Source organism: Leptonotus elevatus, chromosome 2 (genome assembly GCF_054856555.1).
Source record: "Leptonotus elevatus isolate MCC_2025b chromosome 2, RoL_Lele_1.0, whole genome shotgun sequence".
Taxonomy (NCBI): Eukaryota; Metazoa; Chordata; class Actinopteri; order Syngnathiformes; family Syngnathidae; genus Leptonotus; species Leptonotus elevatus.
Window position 1 is genome coordinate 37,985,157 of NC_141240.1, and position 22,990 is coordinate 38,008,146.

General features: G+C 38.3%; 1 protein-coding gene across 4 annotated transcripts in view; it reads left to right on the top strand.

The window, feature by feature from the left end:
- Positions 1 to 22,990, top strand: part of LOC147179903 (voltage-gated inwardly rectifying potassium channel KCNH7-like) — a 27,820-nt gene continuing 4,830 nt past the window's right edge. The window contains exons 1-15 of one of the 4 annotated variants that reach the window (XM_086067610.1): positions 1 to 320; positions 2,256 to 2,486; positions 8,652 to 8,807; positions 9,397 to 9,876; positions 12,431 to 12,451; positions 13,156 to 13,179; positions 13,792 to 14,006; positions 15,486 to 15,911; positions 16,954 to 17,185; positions 17,255 to 17,422; positions 18,781 to 18,980; positions 20,139 to 20,391; positions 20,469 to 20,674; positions 21,942 to 22,026; positions 22,228 to 22,512. In XM_086067610.1, the coding sequence (XP_085923736.1) occupies positions 245 to 320; positions 2,256 to 2,486; positions 8,652 to 8,807; positions 9,397 to 9,876; positions 12,431 to 12,451; positions 13,156 to 13,179; positions 13,792 to 14,006; positions 15,486 to 15,911; positions 16,954 to 17,185; positions 17,255 to 17,422; positions 18,781 to 18,980; positions 20,139 to 20,391; positions 20,469 to 20,674; positions 21,942 to 22,026; positions 22,228 to 22,512 (3,058 nt within the window). In that variant the 5' untranslated portion in view covers positions 1 to 244. Of the gene's footprint in view, positions 321 to 2,255; positions 2,487 to 8,651; positions 8,808 to 9,396; positions 9,877 to 12,430; positions 12,452 to 13,155; positions 13,180 to 13,791; positions 14,007 to 15,485; positions 15,912 to 16,953; positions 17,186 to 17,254; positions 17,423 to 18,780; positions 18,982 to 20,136; positions 20,392 to 20,468; positions 20,675 to 21,941; positions 22,027 to 22,227; positions 22,513 to 22,990 lie in introns of all 4 variants that reach the window. The other 3 variants (XM_086067611.1, XM_086067612.1, XM_086067613.1) reach the window with 3 other exon arrangements.

Consider the following 22,990-nt stretch of genomic DNA (forward strand, 5'->3'; position numbering starts at 1 on the left):
AATCTGCACTACCACACAAACAATGCACCGCGCTCCTGCATGTTATGTATCGACACAAAAGAGGATCTCGGAAATGAGAAGCAAGATCGCTTTTGTCTGCTCTTGGCTCCCGCATGCACGCGAACAGCCAAGCCCGTCAAGCGTGCGTCATGGGGGGCTTTATTTTTTCCTGACCACCATGACTGACTGGTGACCAAAGGAACTGATTTTTCATTTTATTTTTTGCGGGTGGAGGGGGGGGATCATGCCGGTCCGCAGGGGTCACGTGGCTCCACATAATACATTTCTCGGAGTAATAATTCGTAAATTCGAAGGACAAAGTGAGTACAGTGTATGCTATTTGTGTCCTACATGTGCTGTCTTGCATGCTGCGCCCCTCAAATATAAACATAAAGCACGAGTCCCTTATCGCTCTTTAAGTTGATTATATCGTCACCCCAAAATCGTCTTTCGAGCGGACCGAGACCTCCTATTAGTGGTACAGGTGCAAGAACTATATCTTTTAATTTCAGTTCAAATCTCACTTAAGCCTGCATAATTGTTTTTCTTTTCTTTTCTTTTCTTTTCTTTTCTTTTCTTTTCTTTTCTTTTCTTTTCTTTTCTTTTCTTTTCTTTTTTTCTTTCTTTCTATTATTATTATTATTATTATTATTATTATGTAAATCAAGATAGCTTCTGTTGTGATATTGACGCTTTTTATTGGGAAATAATCACCCTTGGGTTAATATCATCAATTATCATAATCATCATTATGACTAGAACGTGCATTTTTATATACATTTATGATACTTTGATCGGCTCTTACGTAAAAAGATAAGGTTTTAAATAATGTAGCTGTAAACAATAGTCACCAAAATTAAAAATACATCAATCCATCCATTTTCCGAACCACTTCTCCTCACCAGGGTCGATCTTGAAATAGTTCTCTCTGTGTAGTGAATCGACATACTGTATGATTTTCACTTTTTGTTACATTTACCCCAAGAACAATACTTATTGGTTTGCTGGCTGGAAAACAGCAAAAAAGGTACAAAGCTCTAAACATATGTGGTCGGATTTTTTTTCTAAAAGAGTCACCCCTACAACTAGCCAAGTCTTCCAAAATAAGATAAAATCCAAGATAAGAAGTAGAACTTAAACTAAATGAAAGCCTCAGTGCACTGTAAAAATGGATACCCTCAATTAGTTATCATAACTTGTTTTTATAATTCACTCCCACTCAAGATAATGAGTAATGGAATGTCAACTTAATTTTGTGAGTTAGTGGCATTGCAACTCAAGGTTATAAAATTTTAATGTGTCAACATAACTATTAATAATGTGAGTTTTCCCGCCATGTTTTTTTGTCACTCGCAATGCATTGTGGTCCATATCAATCCGGTTGAGTGAACATTGATGTTCACTGCTTTTCAGAGTGCAATTGTGGGTAATTTTGAGTGCCCTATTTTCGCTCCCTGGATATTCGGACACCCCTACAAAATAGTGTGACCCCTCAGTAGGGCATTATAGGGAGTAGGGTGCACATTTGGAGTTAACTTAATTTATGCAAACATAGAATTGTATATTCCTTTGACAAAAAAAAATCCGGTTTTCTTGATTGGATAATGTAATGTTGTGAGTTGTTTTAACTCAGACTTTTAAGTTCAAACAACAATTTGTATAACTGAATTATGCGAGTTGAAATAGCATATCATTGTAAGTTTCCTTGACAAGAGAATGCAAGTTTTCTTGAATGGATAACGTAATATAGTAATTAATTTCAACTCAGAATATCAAGTTCAAATAATACATTTTTACTAATCGGGAACTTTTACAACTTAGTTACCTGAGTTGAAAAAAATAAGCTTTTTTTTTAAGTTGAGTTAAGGCAGCAATTGAACTTTTATTAAATTATTTTTTTATTAATTTTTTAAGTTGAACCACTCTAATATTTTCAACAGTGTGGCGTCACTACAAAAAGCAAGGCAGGCAGCTTTATTGATATACGTAGTTCATTTTCAGACACAATGTGCTTCACATAGTTAAAATACAACATTTAAAGGCAAAATAATTTTAGACATTTAAAAGTAAACAAAACAAAACAAAAAGGTAAAACTTGACAATTAAGTCTACACAAAATCAACTTTCTCGAATAAAAACGTACCGTACAGCTGTGCACAAATTCATAGGGACAATTGCTAGTTTTGACAGCCTATAATGTCTGTTGTTTTGGCACCAAGTCTAACGAACCATTTCCTTCAACTTTTTGTTGACAGATAAGAAATTCATTATCGCCAATGCTTGTGTGCAAAATTGCGCCATCATCTACTGCAACGACGGATTCTGCGAGATGACCGGTTTCTCCCGGCCGGATGTGATGCAGAAGTCGTGCACGTGCGACTTCCTGCACGGTCAGTCCACAAGCCGGTACGCCATCACCCAAGTAGCTCAGGCCCTCCTGGGCTCGGAGGAACGCAAGGTGGAAATCATGTACCAACGCAAGGATGGTGAGTGACCTTGACTGACTTTGTGTAAAGGTTGATATATGATGTGGTGCTTATTTTTGTATGTCTGAAATCATGTATTGAAAAAGTCAACTTGGAATGGATACATTTTTAGAAATGTACTTTATCGCAGAGGTGGGAGTAATAGGGCCAGGTATAAATATATATCTTTTTTAGAGGGTGGGGGCAATATTCTGAGACAAAAACTCGCAAATTCGCCGCTTTATAAGGTGGCAAATTGCTAGAAAAAAACCTCGTAAATTTGCCACTTTATAAAGTGACAAATTGTGACTTTATTAAGTGGAAGGTTTGAGAGTTTTTTTCTCTGAATATTGCCCCCACGCTCTAAGAACAAAAAGTTTATACGTAGCCCTATTACGCGGTCGTACAGGTTACTGTGGTTAAACAAAAAAATCAAGATGGTCAATTTCAAGCAAGTCCACTTGGGATCCAAAACCAGTCTCCATATTATTATTACTTTATTCCATCCATCCATCCATTTTCTGTACCGCTTGTCCTCACAAGGGTCGCGGGGGTTGCTGGAGCCTATCCCAGCTGGCTTCGGGCAGTAGGCGGGGTACACCCTGAACTGGTTGCCAGCCAATCGCAAGGCACACAGAGACGAACAACCATACTCACAATCACACCTATGGACAATTTGGAGTGTCCAATTCACCTGCCATGCATGTTTTTGGAATGTGGGAGGAAACCGGAGTACCCGGAGAAAACCCACGCAAGCACGGGGAGAACATGCAAACTCCACCCAGGAAGGCCGAATATTATTACTTTATTGTTTGAGTTAATTATGAGTCTTTGCATTGCAAATCTTGCATGTTGCATGTTTTCTCAATTTTATATATATAAAAAAAAAAAAAACATCCAAAGTTGATCATCTTTAACACTCCCGAGTCATTCGGAGTGGGGTTGTCATTGTTTGTGATCCTTTTCAGTTTCAATGTCATGTTTTCAGCTAAATCCAAATCTGTTAGCTTCTTATCGATCGTATTGAGCTTAAATTTCTATACTTTCTTCATAACAAAGTCATGGACATCGAGGGGGGAAAAAAAGCACAGGGGACAAAATGCAGCCCGACTAAATATCAGTGTGAATTTAAACACAAAACATCTCCATCATAAATAATCCCACAGTGGCCTCCATATGGTTGTCTATCAGTCAAGCGTGGAATTGACAATGTGGAGTAAAGAGTTTTGATTGGGTTGTGTTGTTTGAACGTACTGGAAAGTCGTTGGAACGTCTTGATAAAGTCATTCAAACGTTTTGGTAAAGTTGTTTGAACGTATTGGTAAAAACCTCAAAGGCAAGCCAAATGCTAAAAACACATTTTTTCCCATAATGCCACAATTACTCATGTTCAGGATCTCTTCGTAGGGTTGAGGATTGTTAGTACTAGTAGTATCTTGTCTTTTTTGCACAGAGATCTCTGATTATGTTCCTGGGATATGTTGTCCATCAATATTTTTGATGTTTACGATTGAGCTCTTTACCACCATGTAATAAAAGTAACTTACTAATATAAGTCATCGTGCAAAGTTCCAAACTTTTCGCCAGCATGAGCATGTTTCCCTGTGTCCTTCACAGTGGTTGAAGTGAGACCGTGTGAGCAAAATATTCGGATTGACTGTTATCATTTGCATTGTCCTTTTTCACCCCACGACTCATTTTTGCATTTTGCAAGCAGATTTTGTCTCCCATCTGCATATTGATGTTCAGCAGACGTCCATGTTTTTCTTTGTAATTTACTTTTGTTTTATGTAGAGACAAATCTATAAGTAGTTTGTCCTTCACATCCCGCCGCCCCCTTTCGGTCTTGTCATTTGCCTTTAAATGAGCAGCTCACAGTGTGTAGCAGGCCACCTTCCGTGCCCTCAAGTTTTATAGTGAACAATGTCTGCAAAAAGGGAGATGGATTACGCCATCCCGACAGATTTGATTCCATCGTATTTCATGATTTACCCCCCGCCTACCTGTGCCCGCTTTGAGTTGATGGCTCCTGAAAGAATCTTTGAGAGAGAATGTCATTCATTTATTTTATTGCCTCCCGTCGGCCTCTTTTGCTCGTTGTTTCTATTCATGGGGAACATTTACAGTTAGTTTTGAAAGGGGTTATCTATCCATTTGCTGTTATAAAATCCCGAAATTTCCCATGGTGGGATGAAATTACTATTGTGTTCTTTCCATCCATCCATTTGATGCACTGTAAATGCTAATGAGCCATAACAGAACTGAAGCTGTGGACAAACTAGTACGAGTATGTTCAAATGGCATTTCCGAAACAAGAGGCATTGAGAAGCTGGCACTTTGTCTCGTTTGACTGTTGTTGTTGTCAAAATGCTGATTTCTTTGAATCTGATTTTAAAAAGACAGGGCACTTAGGTCAAAAAGCTTTCAAATGATTTCAGATTGTTTACCCGAAAATACGGTATTACCATTGTCAGATAAATATGCTGCAAACATTCTCTCTTTTTTTTAGCAATACCAATATTGAATAACATTAGATTATTGTTATAGCTCGACGTTTTTTTTTTTTTAAAAGCTACCAGAAATATGTCAAAGGACAAGACCGTGTCCTTATGATTATAAGCATTGTCTGTCTTCTGCTTACTGGAACACTTCAAGCTCGTGTATATCTAAGGAATGTCAAGCATGAGCTACATATAAATCCTGTATCAGGAAGGATTAGCTCTTTGGCATATTATCGCTTTACACATGCGGTTGCAACGCGACATGAACAAAACATATGTATACACTGTGACTTGTCTTTAAAGTTGATAACTGCATTGACGTGAAATGGTGGCGGTACATGCAGGTTACTAACGCCAGTGACAGAATACGAAAAAAGGCTGCACAGAATCGAGACACTTGACTGTCTTGTGAGAGTAATGGAGCATCGCAATGCAGTTATGAGGGTGCTTTGCTTTGCTTTGAAGTTCCTGTAAAGTAAAAATGCCTTTTGAATTTCTCACACAACACTGTTAACTTGAATAAGTTAGAAGAAAAAAAAAGCCATTCAAGGGAGGTAACCGATTACCTCCCTTGAATGATTTGATTGCACGCAACTTAAATTGTTTTTTTTATACATAGTTACGTAGAAGCTTTCTGTCACAGCAAATCACTTATTCTCAGTTACTAACTTATAAATACAAGATTTTAATCACCAAATAACAACATTTTATTAAGTTACAGCTACTTTATATTTTTAAGTTATCCATACCTAAAAAGTAGTGTAGTTCAATTTGATCAAAAATTATTTGTACAAATTTTTCATAAAAGCAAACAAATTTAAAAAAGTTAGTTGTACTTTTTATCAAACTTTTGTGTACGTAATCTATTTGATTATTATTATTATTATTATATTATTATAGAGTTTGGTTTGCAAGCCTGCCAAATTTGAATGAATTAAAAAAAAAATGGAGATTCAAAACGGTGAAAAATCAAGCCCTCTCGCCCCTGTCAACTGTCAAATGTCAGTCAAATACATACATGTGGCATTTTTCTTATGCCTGCATAGCCCGTTTGAACCATGAAAATATATCCACTTAAAGCCATGGCTCTAACACGTATATCTCTTATCCACAGAATGAGTTGAAGAATAATCCTCATAATCCCAAAACGCTAGTGTTGTTTTAAGATTTATCTCTGGCACATGCTTGCATCTCTGTTGACAAATCTATGATAAGTAAACAAGAATGATTATCGGTCAATGCTATTCTTAAAAAAAATGGTTTTAAGTTTGCAAAGTAGAACCTTGATGCTCAACAACACATCAATATGAGGATGTGTGTGCTGCCCTTCAGCCTGCTTGCAAATGCACACTGAGCTGCACAGTCTTAATTATTGATAGTGGAAATTAAATCAAATGAAACTGAAACTGGACGACGTGCTCAAGAGTCATCTTATTTCCTTAATTATTTATTGCGTGAAATGTGTTATAGCCACCGGACCGCATTAGGATGCGACATTTAAAATCTTATACTTTGCTGCATGAAATAATACATTTGAACAAGTCTTCATTAAAAATGTTGAAATATTTTTTTCATTGCAATATTAAATCAAGTTGTAACATAATTGTACATGCATATTTACGAGTTTATATTTAGCAGTACATTCCTTAACTGGTGGACTTTTTTTTTGTCTTATGAGTGTCAAACTGGAAGATTTTGCAATGTGTGCATCTCTTGTAGTGCTGCTGTCGGTGTATTCAATCATTGTAGCTTTTTATTACTTAACGGCTGACTGTAATTTATATATCTTTCTAACAACCAATACTACTACTATCATTTTTCAAATAACATACAGGCTCTATAAATACATCTGATTCTGACATTGGAGTGTGGGAGGAAACCTGTATCTGGAGAAAACCCATACACTGATGTTTATCAATGTAAAATCAAACTGATCACTTTACTATGTGGTGCTATTGTGATATACTGTAGCTACATATCATACAAACAAACAATATTTTTCTCTTTTCTTTTTTGTTTGTTAGTAATTGGTCAACCCCCCTCAACCAATAGGGGATTCAATGATAGTGATCAACTTGCTTCTCTTCATATCAGCAGACTTAATATGACTTATTAATGTCTTCTTCCTATCGTGGTGACAGTGATGTACGATTAAAGGAATCATACTGCTGAGCCCAGCAGAATCCCGGCTCCCCAATACATAAATCAACCTCTTGCTGCCTAAAGTCAGCTGAAGCCCTTGATTTATTATCTTGCTGCGAAAAAAATATTTGTATTTTTATAAATGAATTGTAGAATTATAGAGGAGGGGGGGGGGGAAACTATCTATTGACCATTTCTGCATTCTGATGAATTTGTGGACAGGATGTTAAGTTCCTCTCGAAAAGAGCTGCTGTATGAGTTGAGGCAGAGTGAGCTATAAATAACCTCCTGCCGACAGTCGACTTGCAGCCTGATTTGACTGTGAGGATCTTCTAGAAATGTTCCAACTGAATGTGCATTGCGCAACTTCCTGAGATCAGTCATACATGAAAACTCTATGAAAATATTGGCATTAGAAATGAACCCCCCAACAGAGCAGGTTGGAAAAATAAAAATAAAACAAATTCGAGATGAAAGTATTACTAAGCCGGGCAGGGATTCTCTCCTGGAGCTCACATTTGGGTATGATCCACTTTTATAGACCCAGACAAACAACCAAACACATAAGTCATCCTTTTAAACATAAATATACACATATACTGTAAGTACAGGTGCAAAGTGGACACTAGAGCCCATTGTTAAGGGGTTTAATAAGTCAAATTAAATAAAGCCACTAAATCGGATATTATTACTAAGTCCGATATGAAATTCTGAATTCAGTTATGCTGCCATAAATGTTTGGGTCTTTTTTTCTCCGATGGATAGATGGATGGATGATTTTATTACGTGGGCATTTTCAATTAATTGCATGATCACTTTTGTTGCCTGGTTTCAACATTAACTCATTCACTGCCATTGACGACTATAGATGTCAAAAATTAATTTAAACTATTTCTATTAGTTTAACATTTTCCCCCATTTTATTCCCGAAAACCTAGATTTTTTAAAAATTGTATTAGAAGAGATATAACATTTGTGATTAATCGTGAGTTAACTAGTGAAGTCATGCGATTAATTACGATTAAAAAATAAATAAATAAAAATAATCACCTGACGCTCCAAATTTTTAAGAATCTTTTCTTAAAAACTGATTGTTAAAAATAAAAAATAAAAAAATTACAATTATTTATTTATAAAAAAAAAAGGGAAAACATTCTTAGAAATTTTGATAAAATTGTGATTAAATTAAAATTAAAATTTTTCGCATGACTTCACTAGTTAACTCACAATTAATCACAAATTTTATATCTGTTCTAAATGTACCCAAAACAATTCTAGGTTTCATACTCTTGTTAACAAAAGTGGAAAAAAAAAAGTTAAACTAATAGAAATAGTTAAAATGAATTTTTGACGTCTATAGCCGTCAATGGCAGTGAATGAGTTAATGACTGTGTTGAACTATTTATTATTTAAATTTAAACTGGATCATAAGATGTACACTGACTACTTTACAGGCTGGCAAAGTATCATTACTTCAGTGCTATATGACTTGAAAATATGTCATGTATAGTTTGACTAACAATGTTTCAATCTCTTTCGTCAGGCTCAAAGTTCCTCTGTGCTACACATATCATCCCGATGAAGAATGAAGAGGGTGTTGTCATGATGTTCATTCTCAACTTTGATTACATTCTGGATGAGGGCAGCAGTGACTCAGTGGAGAAACTAACCCGCGCTTCACCTTCCAAAGCTGAACAACGTAAGTAAAAATGTATTTAAAGAGGAAGTCAACCCCCCAATTTTTTTTTGACAATAATATGATCTATGCAGCCCCACTAGTCTAATATGAGTTAAGCAGTAAAATCCAGCTGTTTTTATCATTATCAGAAGGCGGCCATTTTGCCACTTGCTATCTTGTTAAAATGACATCACAGTTGCTCAGGTCTCAGTTAACAACCAATCCCAGCTCAGCTTCAGAAAACAGGTGAGCTCTGATTGGTTGTTTCCTGAGCCCTGAACAACTGTGATGTCATTCATCTTCAGTCGACAGCAAATGGCAAAATGGCTGCCCCCTGAGATGGATAAAAACGGCTGGATTTTACTGCATAATTTACATTTCACAAATGTAATATAAATCCGAATGTCATGTTTAGACTAGTGAGGTCACATATAATTGTCACAAAATTTTTAAACTTCCCCTCCAAGCAATAATATCAAAGCAATAAAATACATACACAACATTTTAGTAGTTATGTTTGGGAACAGGCGAGATCCAAGTCTACACAATACGAAATGCAAACAAAACACAATGAAAATTCTGGCTGTCTATAACCCAACTTCTCCTTCAGGGACAAGAAGATTCTTCCATTTCCGTTTGCCCGTTTTACCTCTTCTGGGCATCAGCAAGCAGTCCCTGCCTCAGGAGGACCCCGACGACGTGATGGTGGAATCTCCTTGCCACAGCGACGACTCCATGGCAATGTGCAACGAGCAACTCGCAAACGTCCGGGAGAGCTGGAGTCTTTCGAACCCCAACGACACCCACACCCTCATCGTCCCAAGCTTTTGTTCCACGCCCGTTTCCGGCCCTTTGAGTCACTCGTCGCCTAAAAGTCCTTGGGGCAGATTGCACCCAAATGAGGCTGGCATCCAGACTCGCGACAAGAGCCAGGGGGACACGATTATCGCCGCTCCGTCCATCCCAGGCCTCACTCCGACTGCATCCAGGGAGAGTGTATGTCGTATTCGTAGAGCCTCTTCCCTCTACAACGTGGATGGTTTTAGCTCCAACTCCAGGGTGGCCTTCAGGGATCGGCACGCCAGCGAAGGTAGGACTTTGGTATTCTATTGTACCCATGTAAAAATAAAAGTCATACAATCCTGTCATTTCAATATTTCTTTAAATGTGTTCCTCTTTTAAAGGGACATTCAGGGATCCCTATCGCCATCTAGTGGTGAACTAATAAATCTTTATTTTTGTAAACCGAATGTTATATGCAAAAAATATGTTGTATCGCATAAACATATATATATATTTGTATATATATAATCGCAGGTCTAGTAATCACTAATTATATTACATAACTGTAGTCTCACCTTACTCGCCGCCATCTTCCTGCTACGGATCCCCAAAGGGACAACTTTGCGAATGTAGTTGGCCATCGGGTGTCAGACCCAGTGGGTCGACCGCAGCTTACCTCCCTTCCACAGCTCGGACCTGCAGGTGGTCGTCACGAACTCCCGTGTTTCGGGCCCGTCGCTTGTCACTTTCTGCTTTGCTGTCGCAGACTTTTACTAGTTTTTTTTTTTTTTTTTACTAGCTCCTTCCGCTAGCTGCTCTTGTTAGCTTCTCCGGCTAATTCCGGCTAATTCCCAACGGCTGCCAAGTCGCCGTCGCTCGTCGATATGCTCGTTTGTTCACGTGGTAGGCTTGCGAAATGTGGTCTCTCTGAGCTACCGTAGTGTGCGTGCTCCTGCGTGCTTCTAATGCTATTCTTTGACCACTAGATGGCGCTATGGGTCTTTAAAGTATTGGAAAAGTGAGTCCAGTTCATCACAACCCTCTAAAAGATTGCGTTTTGAGCAGTCGTCAGTCGGATATTTCCATAGTATGTCTTGGCCGCTTTGGATTCCAGTCCAGTGCCTGCCTGCCTTGTGTGTTGTCTGTTGGTTTTTCCTCAAGTGTGTCCTATCTCACTCTCACTTTCTCTTCATCACACTTTAGTTGATAGGCTTCTGGAATGTTCTCTATCATAGAATGTCGTTGGCGCTTTTCAAGCCATCTGATGTTCAGATGAATCTTAAGCAGACCCATTTTCAGCCCCGGAGTTTCAGGGCTCAGACCGGCCCACTTTTTAGTTCACGTTTTAATGAACATACACAATTTTACAGTTTGCGTATCAATGTAAAATAGATGAGCATTTCCTCCAATTATATTCATATTGCATTTGATCAAAAAAATTAATTTACAATTGAATGCTCTTGCAAGAGCACGATTATTTGTTTATTTTAAGTACGTGAACATAAAATTGGCACAAAAAAAGGTAAAGAAGAAACCAATGTACATTAAATGGGATAAGACATTTTACACTTAACACGACACACTTATTTCCTGTTAGTACTCTTATTTTGAAACGTGTTCTCACCACTTTTGGTACACTATGAGCTGACTGGCACTAACTTGAAGAGAGCAACAGTGATCGTATGCGGTTTTCCCATCATGCTTTGTTTGCTGTTAATAGTAACACTTGTGATTGTGCTTTGCCTCCTTTATGTGTTATTTTTGTACAAAGGGTAATGCAGTATTTTTTTCTATTCACGGATTAAAGTTTCTCTTAGTAACAAAGGCAGGCAGACAGTGCTATATATAATACAATGGCGTACGTAAAGAGCATTGGAGTTACAGTTGATTAACAATGAGTCAATTTACGATAAAACGAATATGTGTGCTTGTGCGATTTTTTAATGAACGTGTGGGCTCCTGCCTGCAGATTCTCCACCCACCGGGAATTGTCTCGCCCCTCCAGATGCACCAGGCTGGTCTTGATCTTAAGCATCTGTTGCTGAAGATCTGTAGTTTGTTTTTTGGTGGTTGCTCCCCTATGCTCCACTTTGGAGTCGGGAAGAGGAGTAGGATCCGAGACACACGTTGGCGTTTTTGATGAATGTTTTGTGGTGGCCGCGAGGCACATTTTTCATCTAATGCCTGCCTGAATCAGAATAGCTTTCTCTTCTGGGATGATGAAATGTGTTTGGTGCTGCTGTCTGAATGAAAATAGTGGTGGTTGAAATACAAAGTGGCAACCTCGGATGATGTCGAAAAAGGGAGAAATATTGATAAATTGCTTTGTTGGGCTCATAAATGACCATTCATGCATATATCGCACCAGTGAGTTTAAAACATTTTTTTTTTGAAGGGCTTAAATAATGATTTTTTTTTTCTTATTTAAAAAGAGGATCAGAAATGTGCTCATCAAAGAGGAAGCGCAACCTGGGAGGTTTGGAGTCAAAGCTCCAGAGGCCAGATTGAGCTGGTTCCGACGTGCAGAGAAAGTACACTAGAAGTGATGTATGGATGTGGTTAAGGAAGACTTGCAGGTAGCTGGAGCTTAGAGTAGAAGTTGTAGAAGAGGATAAATCACGCCGGCGACCCCCGAAAAGTGTTAAGAAGAGGAAGTCTAGACCCTTTTGTTTTTGCATCTGGCGCCAACACAATACAGTTACATGTTGACTACAAAATAACGAATGTTGCTCATAGGGTCGTTGGTGGTGGGTTAATGTCAGATCCAATTTGCATACATGGAAGAACAGAAGCTCCTTTCTCATTTCTCCTCCTCTCCTTGTCCCCTGCACCTTCTTTGAAATTAATTGCTGCCATCGTAGACAATGGCCGCAATATCAAAGGTAACAAAGGGAAACTTCTTGCATTTTCATTGTATCGAACCTCTTCCCGTCTGTTGGTTCACATGCATTCAGTGCACAATTCAAGTATGCTTGCTGCATGGGTTGTGCTGAATGAAACATTCTTTGAATTTGAATGATAAATGATTTTCGAAAAATAATTATTAAAAACGTTGGGATATTATTTATACACAGTAAAATTTTGCTCTAAACTGAGTCATGTGACTTGGACTCGAGTTAGACTCGGGTCATGAATTTGACGACTTTAGACTCGACTTAACAAAATGTTAAAAGACTTGCAACTCGACTTGGACTTTAACAACAATGATTTGGGACTTCACTTGGACTTGAGCCTTTTGACTTGAAAAGACTTGCTTCTTCGTTCGTGGCTAACAGTTAGCTGTTAGCATTAGCGTTAGCATTGGTTGCTCTGAATATTCCACTCTCTTCCAAGTGGAAATTTTACTGTATTTAGAGTAGGACCAAATAGACTCAGTTTAGAGTCAAATTTACTCTACAGATTTTTCTGTGTACGTAAAAAAAAATTACAAATAAAGGAACCAGAATCATGTATCGTATTTGTGGGAACCCCAATAGGTCAATATAGGGTTTATGATGAATGAAACATAATTGATATAACTACATTCAATCAAAAGCTAGGATATCAAAGCTACTTTGTATAATGCCACTTTTCCCTTTACCTCTAGTGTCCCGCACCTGGATGGCTGGTGGTATGGCTTTAGCTGTTTTTCCTTCCAGTGCATGCGTCCTTACAGTTGTTAGAAGCTGTGCATGCAGATTTCATCCTCAACTGTCTGTTTCGGTGTCCTATGCCCTCAATCACAGCCGGAGTTGGGCGGGGTTGGTTCTGTGTCAGCCAGAGTTCACTTTGGGTCACTCACTCATGTCACTGTGTGATGTGTTTTCAAAATGAAGGTGAAGTGCTTAGTATTGTGGAGACGACGTGTCAACACGGTGCAGTGGTAACTTGACTTACAGCACAAAAAAAGAATAAAAAATTAACAGGTGACACCATCGTGACTCAAAACTAAATTCAATTGCGGCACTTATAGTCAAAGTACCACCGTACTGTATATGCTTCTGTACTTTGCTTTAGAAATATTGTAACTGTTTTATAATCCAAACACAAGAAGGCTGACGATGTCGCCGAGTAAAACATCTATTCTTGTCCAATCTTGATGGATTAAAAGTGTGCCGAGTTCATGTTTCACTACACAAATGTTGTATCGTCTGTGATGTGATGTGATCAAACTCACTTCCTTCATTATTATAGCCAAAGATAAACACTGGATTGTCCTCTCACTTTGGGTTTATTTCCTCAGGGCCTCTCATCCAGATCAAATCAAGTCTTCTCTGCTCCACCTCTGACTCCAACCTCAACAAGTACAGCACCATCAACAGGATACCCCTCATCACGCTAAACTTCTCAGAGTCCAACGTTGAGAAGAAGTGCCCCTCGCCCCCCTCTTCTGAGAAGACCGTTATTGCGTCCAAGGTCAAAGACCGTACGCACAACGTCACGGATAAGGTCACACAGGTGAGATGTAATACACGAGGACAGGTACTGTAAACTGCTCTCATGCGATTGTGATAAAAAATAGTGAAAAACTACAAGGAACCGGCCTGTTATTTTTAGTCACTTTCATATTGCTTCCTACGTAATTGTTCAAGGTTTGTTGTAAATAGTTGTTGTTAAGTGCAGTGATGGACTTGTAAGTTAGGCTGCCTTTTTTTTTAGAATATGGTTGTATGTCCGAATAGAAATGTCAAGTCTACTGTTTAGAAGATACAGTTGAGAAAAAGTATGGGGAAAAAACATGTTGGTTAGACGGCTTCAAAATGGTGTCAGTGTACCAAACTAACCTAACTGAGTTGGAAGTACAGCTTTGACTAATAAGCAGTGTGTAGTGGACAGCAGGGGTGAGCAAAATATGGTTATTAATAGGCAATAAAAAATGGTAAATAACTAAACTTAATAGTACATTTACATGCTTTATGTACTGTATAGACATTTGGTTAATTAATTATGATTTGATTAAACATCACCGTTTTAAAAATGTGAATAAATTATTAATTGATTATTAAAATTAAGTATTTTAAATTTTTATGTACTCTTTTTTTTACACTTCTTTTTAATTGTTTTTACCGTACTTTATGAATTTATTACTAACTTAAATAATAACTAACTACATAACTTGATTTAGATTAATTTTCATATAAAGTCAGCTTTATTTATAGTGCACTTTGCATGAAGCAAAAATTAGTCATACAACAAGACATTTAAAATAATAAATTCATAACAAAAAGAGTAAAAAAAAAAATATATATTTTTTTTTACAAAAAAAACAAGGGAGAGAGGAGTTTTGTCTAACATTTAGCAGGAGTCCTTAGCTTTAACAAAAAATAAATAAAAATACTTTCCTTTAACTCATTCACTCACAGCCATTTTCACTGAAGCAACCCCATTCACTCCCGGCTGTTTTACTGGATTTTGACTGATTTTGCAAGTTCCACAGAATATTGTGTTCTATTGCTATAAAAACATGAAACCTACCAAAATAAAGATTAGAGTCTCTAATCTCTAGCATTAGAATATATGTAAATGTCATCATTATTCACAGAAACTGTTTAAGACAGTGGGGAAAACAGCTTTTTGCAACATGGCCCTGGTTGATCTCTTATACTCTGCTGCCACCTGCTGATCGTCGTTGTAAAAACAAACAAACATGAAAAAAAACAGCATGGTAATATTTAGGAGCAAATGAGTTAATACACAGATTTGGACCTCTTATTTTTTTAACCTTAACTTCAAATGACTTGACTCATCGCCATCACTGATTTCAAAATCAAACGTGAGTCTTGAGTACAAAGGTTTGCCCATCCCTAGTGCACACCGTAACCCCTTTGAAAACAGACTGAAGCGCTTTGGTTTAGATGAAAAAAATTTAATCCTACGCTTCAAACTAAAATAGTGCTTGTCAAAAAGTGGTCATATATCATGCGTCACCCTCTCCAGGTTCTCTCGCTGGGTGCCGATGTGTTGCCTGAGTACAAACTCCAAACCCAGCGCTTGGACAAGTGCACCATCCTTCACTACAGCCCCTTCAAAGCAGTGTGGGACTGGCTCATCCTGCTCTTGGTCATCTACACGGCCATTTTCACACCTTACTCCGCCGCCTTCCTCCTCAACGACATCGAGGAGCAGAGGAGACAGGAGTGCGGCTACTCCTGCTCGCCGCTCAACGTAGTGGATTTGATGGTGGACATCATGTTCATCGTAGACATCCTCATAAACTTCCGGACCACGTACGTGAACATCAATGAGGAGGTGGTCAGCCACCCGGGCATGATAGCCGTCCACTACTTTAAAGGGTGGTTCCTCATAGACATGGTGGCCGCCATCCCCTTTGACCTGCTCATCTTTGGATCGGGATCAGATGAGGTGAGATGATTTGAACAAGGCAGAGTGATTGAGAAAACAGGGTAAATGCTTTCAATCATGAGATTAGATTCGATAAAACTACACGTGCAATTTCTAGAGAAAATGCGTGTGAATGCTGAAAGCTGAATGCGAATATTTGTGGAATGCTTATGAAGTAAACTGAAAGATGAAATATGTGAAAATGATCAATTGTAGCTCAATGGTAAAGAAATAGAACTTGAACTGCAAATCAGTCTAAGCAGGGATTCGAACCCTGTTCTCATGTTGTGCTGTACAAATGCGCCACCACCCTACTAAACTCAGTCAAAGAGTTGTGAAATGGTATTGACATAGTATGTAATTGTATAATGCTGACACTTGCGTTGAATTTTAACGTTAGAATAGAATGGAATAATATAGAAAAAAAACCATCATGCGAAATGGCATTAAATACAATGAATATTTAATAATTAGACAATTATGTGAAATTGAAGGTGTATTAAAATGTGCTCCAAGCGGGATTTGGACCCAATGCGCTTTAACTACTGGGCCACCGCAGCAGTATCACTCACCTGATAATATGATAAGTTGTATATATGGATGTTGGAGTGGAAAGTTGAATGTCTGTCCCATTGAAAATGAAAGGGTACATTTTGATATTAGACGTTAAATTGTGCAAAAAGAAGCACATTGAAATGTGAATGGTGTAAATCAGAAGTATTATGTGGGACTTTTTACTGCCCAAAAAAAAGCGGGCGGAATAAAATGCTATAATAAAGAATCCGGAAATCACAAGCGTGCTTTCAGCATTCACACAATAACTTGCTTCCAAGAAGGACAGAACTCTACCCGTGAATGATTTACAATTCAACATGTAAAGTGATTCAAAAATAGACAAAATTCTGACATAGTTCATGTGAACCCATTGTATTACACATTTTCAGCAAATAGCTGAGGATAAGTTTTACAGAAAAAAACGCAACGAGGTGAATTTGTGAATAATATTCAACCATAGTTTGAAATTGTTCTGAATAGTTTCCACTGTCCTTGTGTTGCGTCGCAGACCACCACCTTAATCGGTCTGCTGAAGACGGCCCGCCTCCTGCGTCTGGTACGCGTGGCACGCAAGCTGGACCGCTACTCTGAGTACGGCGCCGCCGTGCTCATGCTGCTAATGTGTATCTTTGCCCTCATCGCTCATTGGCTGGCTTGCATCTGGTACGCCATCGGCAATGTGGAAAAGCCTTATTTGGAACACAAAATTGGCTGGCTAGACAACCTGGGCTTGTCCATAGGTGATTGTCTCGTTATTTATATTTCGGGAAACCTTTGATACGTTATAATACTTTGGTTTTTCATCCTAGGGAAAAAATATAACTACAGTGACCCAGGCTCAGGGCCGTCCATCAAAGACAAGTATGTGACTGCGCTGTACTTCACCTTCAGCAGTTTGACCAGCGTGGGCTTTGGCAACGTCTCCCCCAACACCAACTCGGAGAAAATCTTTTCTATTTGTGTCATGCTCATTGGATGTGAGTGCTTTTATGGGAATCCTCTCATGAACTCCCACTTACATAAACATGATGGGATGTGTAATTGTAGAACAGGTGGTTTTACGTTCACAAAAATTTTAATTTTATCAGCCATTTTTATTTGTCAGTTTTGGTCCAGTTGTTAGTTTTTATCATGGTTAGTCAACCTCATCCCATTTTTTTTTTATTACTATAAATCTAGCCTTTTCGTTTTTATTTTAGTCCAAGAAAACATCATTTTATTCGTCTAGTTTTACTCAACAAAAACTGTCAACATTTCAGTCGAGTTTTAGTCAGGACAATCGTTTTACCCGTATATTTTTTGTCAGCAGATTATGTTGAACATTTTGGATCAACAACTATTTCACACAAAATGTTCTCCCATCTTTTTGATAAAAAACAACTTCACACACAAATACAGTGGCTACTATGGCTCCATGCTACGAGCTAGTAAGTTAGCCAACATTAGTTAGCTAGCGGTTGGGGTCATTGTTGGAACATTATAGCCATTGTATTAATGTTATTTTATAATTTACTTTAAAAACAAAAAAAACCCTAAAAACTTTCACCATGAATCCACCTCCTGTCTGTCTTTTTGATGAAAAACAACTTGACACATAATTACAGTGGCTACTATGGCTCCATGCTACAAGCTAGTAAGTTAGCCAACATTAGTTAGCTAGCGGTTGGGTTAACATCATTGTTGGAACATTATAGCCGTTGAATTAATATTATTTTATAATTTAAAAAATATATATTTTTACCTTTCACCATGAATCCACCTCCTGTCTGTCTTTTTGATGAAAAACAACTTCACACATAATTAAATATATCAACTAAGTGGTTGCTATGAGCTAGTAAATTAGCCAGCATCAGATTTTAGTTGTTTCAGTTGTTATTACGTGAAGTACATTTTTGTCTCGTCTTCTTTAGTCGATGAAAATGCATACTGATTTAGTCCCAGTATTGTTTATTAATAAGGGTTTTAGTCTAGTCTAGTCTAGGTTGAGTCCGGGGAAAAATGTGTATTGACGAAATTATTTTTGTTTCGTTTTCATTGACGAAATTAACACTAGTTCACAACCAAGTTCAGTAGCCCAAATGTGTACTTAAGTTGGAATTTGCCGTATTCTATCGCCAACCTTTGCAAATGCAATTAAATCACCATTTCAGTAATATTTGTTTGGTAGTGGTCCAATCTTGGATCAAATACTTGTTGTGAATTTTTCCATTCAGCTCCTTAGGGAATGAATGGCAAGTCATGCAAAAAGCACCGAAATGTTGGAAAAATTGACCATCAGCGTGTTTGTTTCAAATCCCGTCCCAAGCCCTCATTTGACTCGACTTGTGTTTTTCAGCGCTCATGTACGCCAGCATCTTTGGGAATGTATCGGCCATCATCCAGAGGTTGTATTCCAGCACGGCCCGTTATCACCTCCAGATGCTCCGCGTCAAAGAATTCATCCGCTTTCACCAGATCCCAAACCCACTGAGGCAGCGGCTGGAGGAGTATTTTCAGCATGCCTGGACGTACACCAACGGCATCGACATGAATATGGTATGAAAGATGCACATTCTGTTGGTTTGATTGAGGCATCAAGTGTAAAAACACAGAGCTGAGTGTGTTTTGGGGGATTGCCTTTGTCAGAAAATGAGTCAGCCGCACTTGACAGGCCTTCGGGGCACACGCTAGCTTGTCGTCATGGTAACACAAAGCTATGCCAAGGCACTAAAGTTGGCTTCTTTCAAGACAATGAAAAGTGGGCTGTTTGTGTTGTCTTGATCTCTGACGTATTTTTTTGGGGGTTGTTTTAGTTTCATTATATAACATGAATTAATTAGCAAAATATGTCTCCTTACAGTTTGTTAGTGCATTTCTGCTTCTTCCACTAAGTCATGTTCAACATCACAATACTGTTAATAGTACTTATTTAAGTTTGTCTTTTTCATGTCTGCCTCATGCCAAATGGAATGATTGGACCACTCCGGTAAGAGCAGGAGGTACATGTGTACAATTTGTTTACGCTGCTGCTGTTGATATCATATTCCACAATGTAGCCTTTAGCCTTATAGGCTACTGTTAAAACAGCATATTACCATCACTCTGGTATCATAAGCGTGACCATATTTTGAGTTAAAAAGAAAAAAGGACACTTGGCCCAGCCTCAAGATAATTAAATAATGCTGTTTACTCAATCATGCCATACATAATAACGATTTTAACGTATGCTTACTCTGTAGGGGTAGAAAATAAAAACAAAACTCTCTTTTGAAGTCTTAAGTCTTTTGAAATTGATAGATCTTTTTTTTTTTTTTATGTAGGGGATCGAACCCGCGCCACAACCACGGCTTAGGTTTGGAGGTGCACAGCACTACTAGTGAGCTAAAATTCTTGGTCACTGTCTTAATTCCTTATTTGAAAACTCAGGAAGTAAGGTACATCTAAAGTTGAACTACTTTTTTCTTTAAAAAATAAAATACTTTTTTAATATATAACAATAATAAATAACCCACACACAATGATGCACTCCGACTCCCATTTGTCCTGCAAAGCGTCAGTCAAATTCAAAAATACAACACATAATAATAAATAGGTCCCGTGAAAAATAATGAAAATCTGACATTTTCATGAATTTATACCCCTACGGACTCACGGACATGATGTAAAAAAAAGTGTCTCCTGCACTGGCTCTCACCACAAATATGTCTGCTTTAGGTCCTGAAGGGTTTCCCCGAGTGCCTCCAGGCAGATATCTGCCTTCACCTCAACAAGAACCTCCTGGAGGGCTGTCAGGCGTTCTGCGGTGCCACCAAAGGTTGCCTCCGGGCCCTGGCCATGAGGTTCAAGACCACGCACGCGCCCCCTGGTGACACACTGGTTCATAGCGGAGACGTGCTCACCATGCTATATTTTGTCACGCGTGGTTCCATCGAGATCCTCAAAGATGATGTCGTTGTAGCCATCTTGGGTGAGTCTGGTCGTATTAGACGTTATTTACCACCTGGTCACAATGTAAAAATTCAGCCATGCGCGTGTCGATTACAGGCAAGAACGATATCTTTGGCGAAATGATCCACGCGTTCGCCAAGCCGGGAAAATCGTGCGCTGATGTGCGGGTGCTGAGCTACTGCGACCTGCATACCATCCAGCGGGAGGAGCTCTTGGAGGTTCTGGACATGTATCCAGAATTTGCTGACCATTTCATGACTAACCTGGAGCTGACCTTTGACCTCTGCGATGAAAATGCCAAGGTTTGTTATCTGCAAAGAAGTCAAATGATCCTCAAAGAGCAGGATAGTTTGAGTGAGCGCTACTTTTGGTATCACCACTTAAAGACACTTGCGTTAACTTGTAGTCAACATTTTAGTACATTACTTTTGCATTCAATCTTTATGAATCATTAAAAAAAATTTATTTAGGCACAATATTTGTTGACCTCATGTTCACTACATTTGAATTGAATCTTTAAATCGATTTTTTTTATTGTCACAGTAGCACGTTAATACAAATGAACCCTAAATGTGCATTTTTTTATTGACTCACGTGTGCCACCAATAAAGTTGTTTTTTTAATTCATTCTTTAATATTTATTGTTACTGACAAACTTCTGCTCCTCATGTAAGCCCATTTATCGAAATATATGTCAATTTACAGTGTGCACCCCTAAAATGTCAGGCTGGAGGACACTGTACTCCGAGTAAAAAAGTTAGAATGCAGCCCTGTCGTTTAAAACCCTGATCATATTGTGAAACATTGAAACACTTAACCCAAATGAAACTCTAACCCGAGTTTGCAACTTTCATTTGAAGCCATAACTTTTTGTGTGAAAATAGACATAAATTGAAACCCTACTTTGAAACCCTAACACAAATGTGAAAACCTAACCACTGTTTGAAACCCTACTTTGAAACCCTAATTTGAAACTGTAACCTTAGTTTCATACTCTAATTTGAAACACTAACCGTTATCTTGAAACCTTAATTAGAAACCCTAACCCTAGTTTAAAACCCTACTTTGAAACCGTATCCTTTGTTTGAAAATCCTATTCAAACCTCAAACCCTACTTTGAATCCCTAACGCAAGTTTGCAAAACTAATTTGAAACCTAACCTGTTTGAGACCATAATTTGACATTTTAACCCTAATTTGAAACCTTAAGACTAGTTTGCAACCCTGATTTGAACCCCTTACCCCCGTTTAAAACCCAGATTTGAAACCCCAATCCTGATTTGAAACCCTAATTTTAGCCCCTAATTTGAAACCCTAATCCTAGTTTTCAACCCTTATTTGCCACCCTAACCCTAGATTGAAATCTTAATTTCAAACCCTGAATTTTGAAACCTCAACCCAAATTTGGTAATTGAAGGGGGCAACCAAATTCTGTCCACAAGTGTGTAATCATAATGTGATATGAAAAGCAAGACAGCGCAGGCATGACATGTTTATTCATGTTCCATTCCGTCGTTGACATTTGTAATGACATGTATCGTATTTATTTTATTTGATTTGATTTAAACAGACACCCTACCCGCAAGACACCGATTCCTGTGTGGACCCTCGAATGAGTCGAAGGAGAGTTTCATGCACGAGCAAGTCTTCCACTGGTATGTTCCATCTGACTTTTTATTTTACTTTTCTTTTTTTTTTCATTTAATTATTAACAATATCGTTTTGGTCAGTGTTTCTTCATATACAGTATAAGAGGTTGAGTCATATGTCAAATTTTCTTTTTCCTTCAAGTCGACATAGTGTATAATTGGACCTGGCCACCCATAAACAGACAAAAGTAAATCTGATGTTTCTAGGCCCTCAACATACGGAACCTGCGCCAACATTCTGTGAATCCACGCGGGAGCAAATCATCTTCACCTCCTCCTCCTCCTCCGTCGCCGAGGAGCGCCGAGATTCTGTCATGGAAGGCGATAAGCACAAAGAGGAGGAGGTGGAGATGGAGACAAAGAGCATGGAGGAGGAAGAGAAACAGAAGAAGGCTTGGTGTTCCGGCGCACGAGGCTACCCGGTGTTTACGGACCACCGCTCTGCCATTGGGGTCGGCGGTTCTGGAGATGACACACATTTCCATCCACAAGGTGAGGAGACTGCCAAACGCGTCCTTTCGAGTGTGCAGGCTCCCTCTAGTGGCACACAAAAGAATCACTGCCAAAGTACAGTTCAGTTCTGAGTAACTTTTGTAGTAAATTTGCATTAGGGTTAGAGTTAACCCAATTGTTGAGTCAATCTTTTATGTGCGATACATTTTAGATGGATGGATGGATGGATGGATATAGATAGATAGATAGATAGATAGATAGATAGATAGATAGATAGATAGATAGATAGATAGATAGATAGATAGATAGATAGATAGATAGATAGATAGATAGATAGATAGATAGATAGATAGATAGATAGATAGATAGATAGATAGATAGATAGATAGATAGATAGATGGATGTTGTGTTTTGCTATTTGTAATATTACAACCTTTCCCTTTTTTTCTTGTAATGTTTTGACTTTCGAAAAATTATATTTTACAACACATATATCAACTTTCTTTTACCTAAAAAC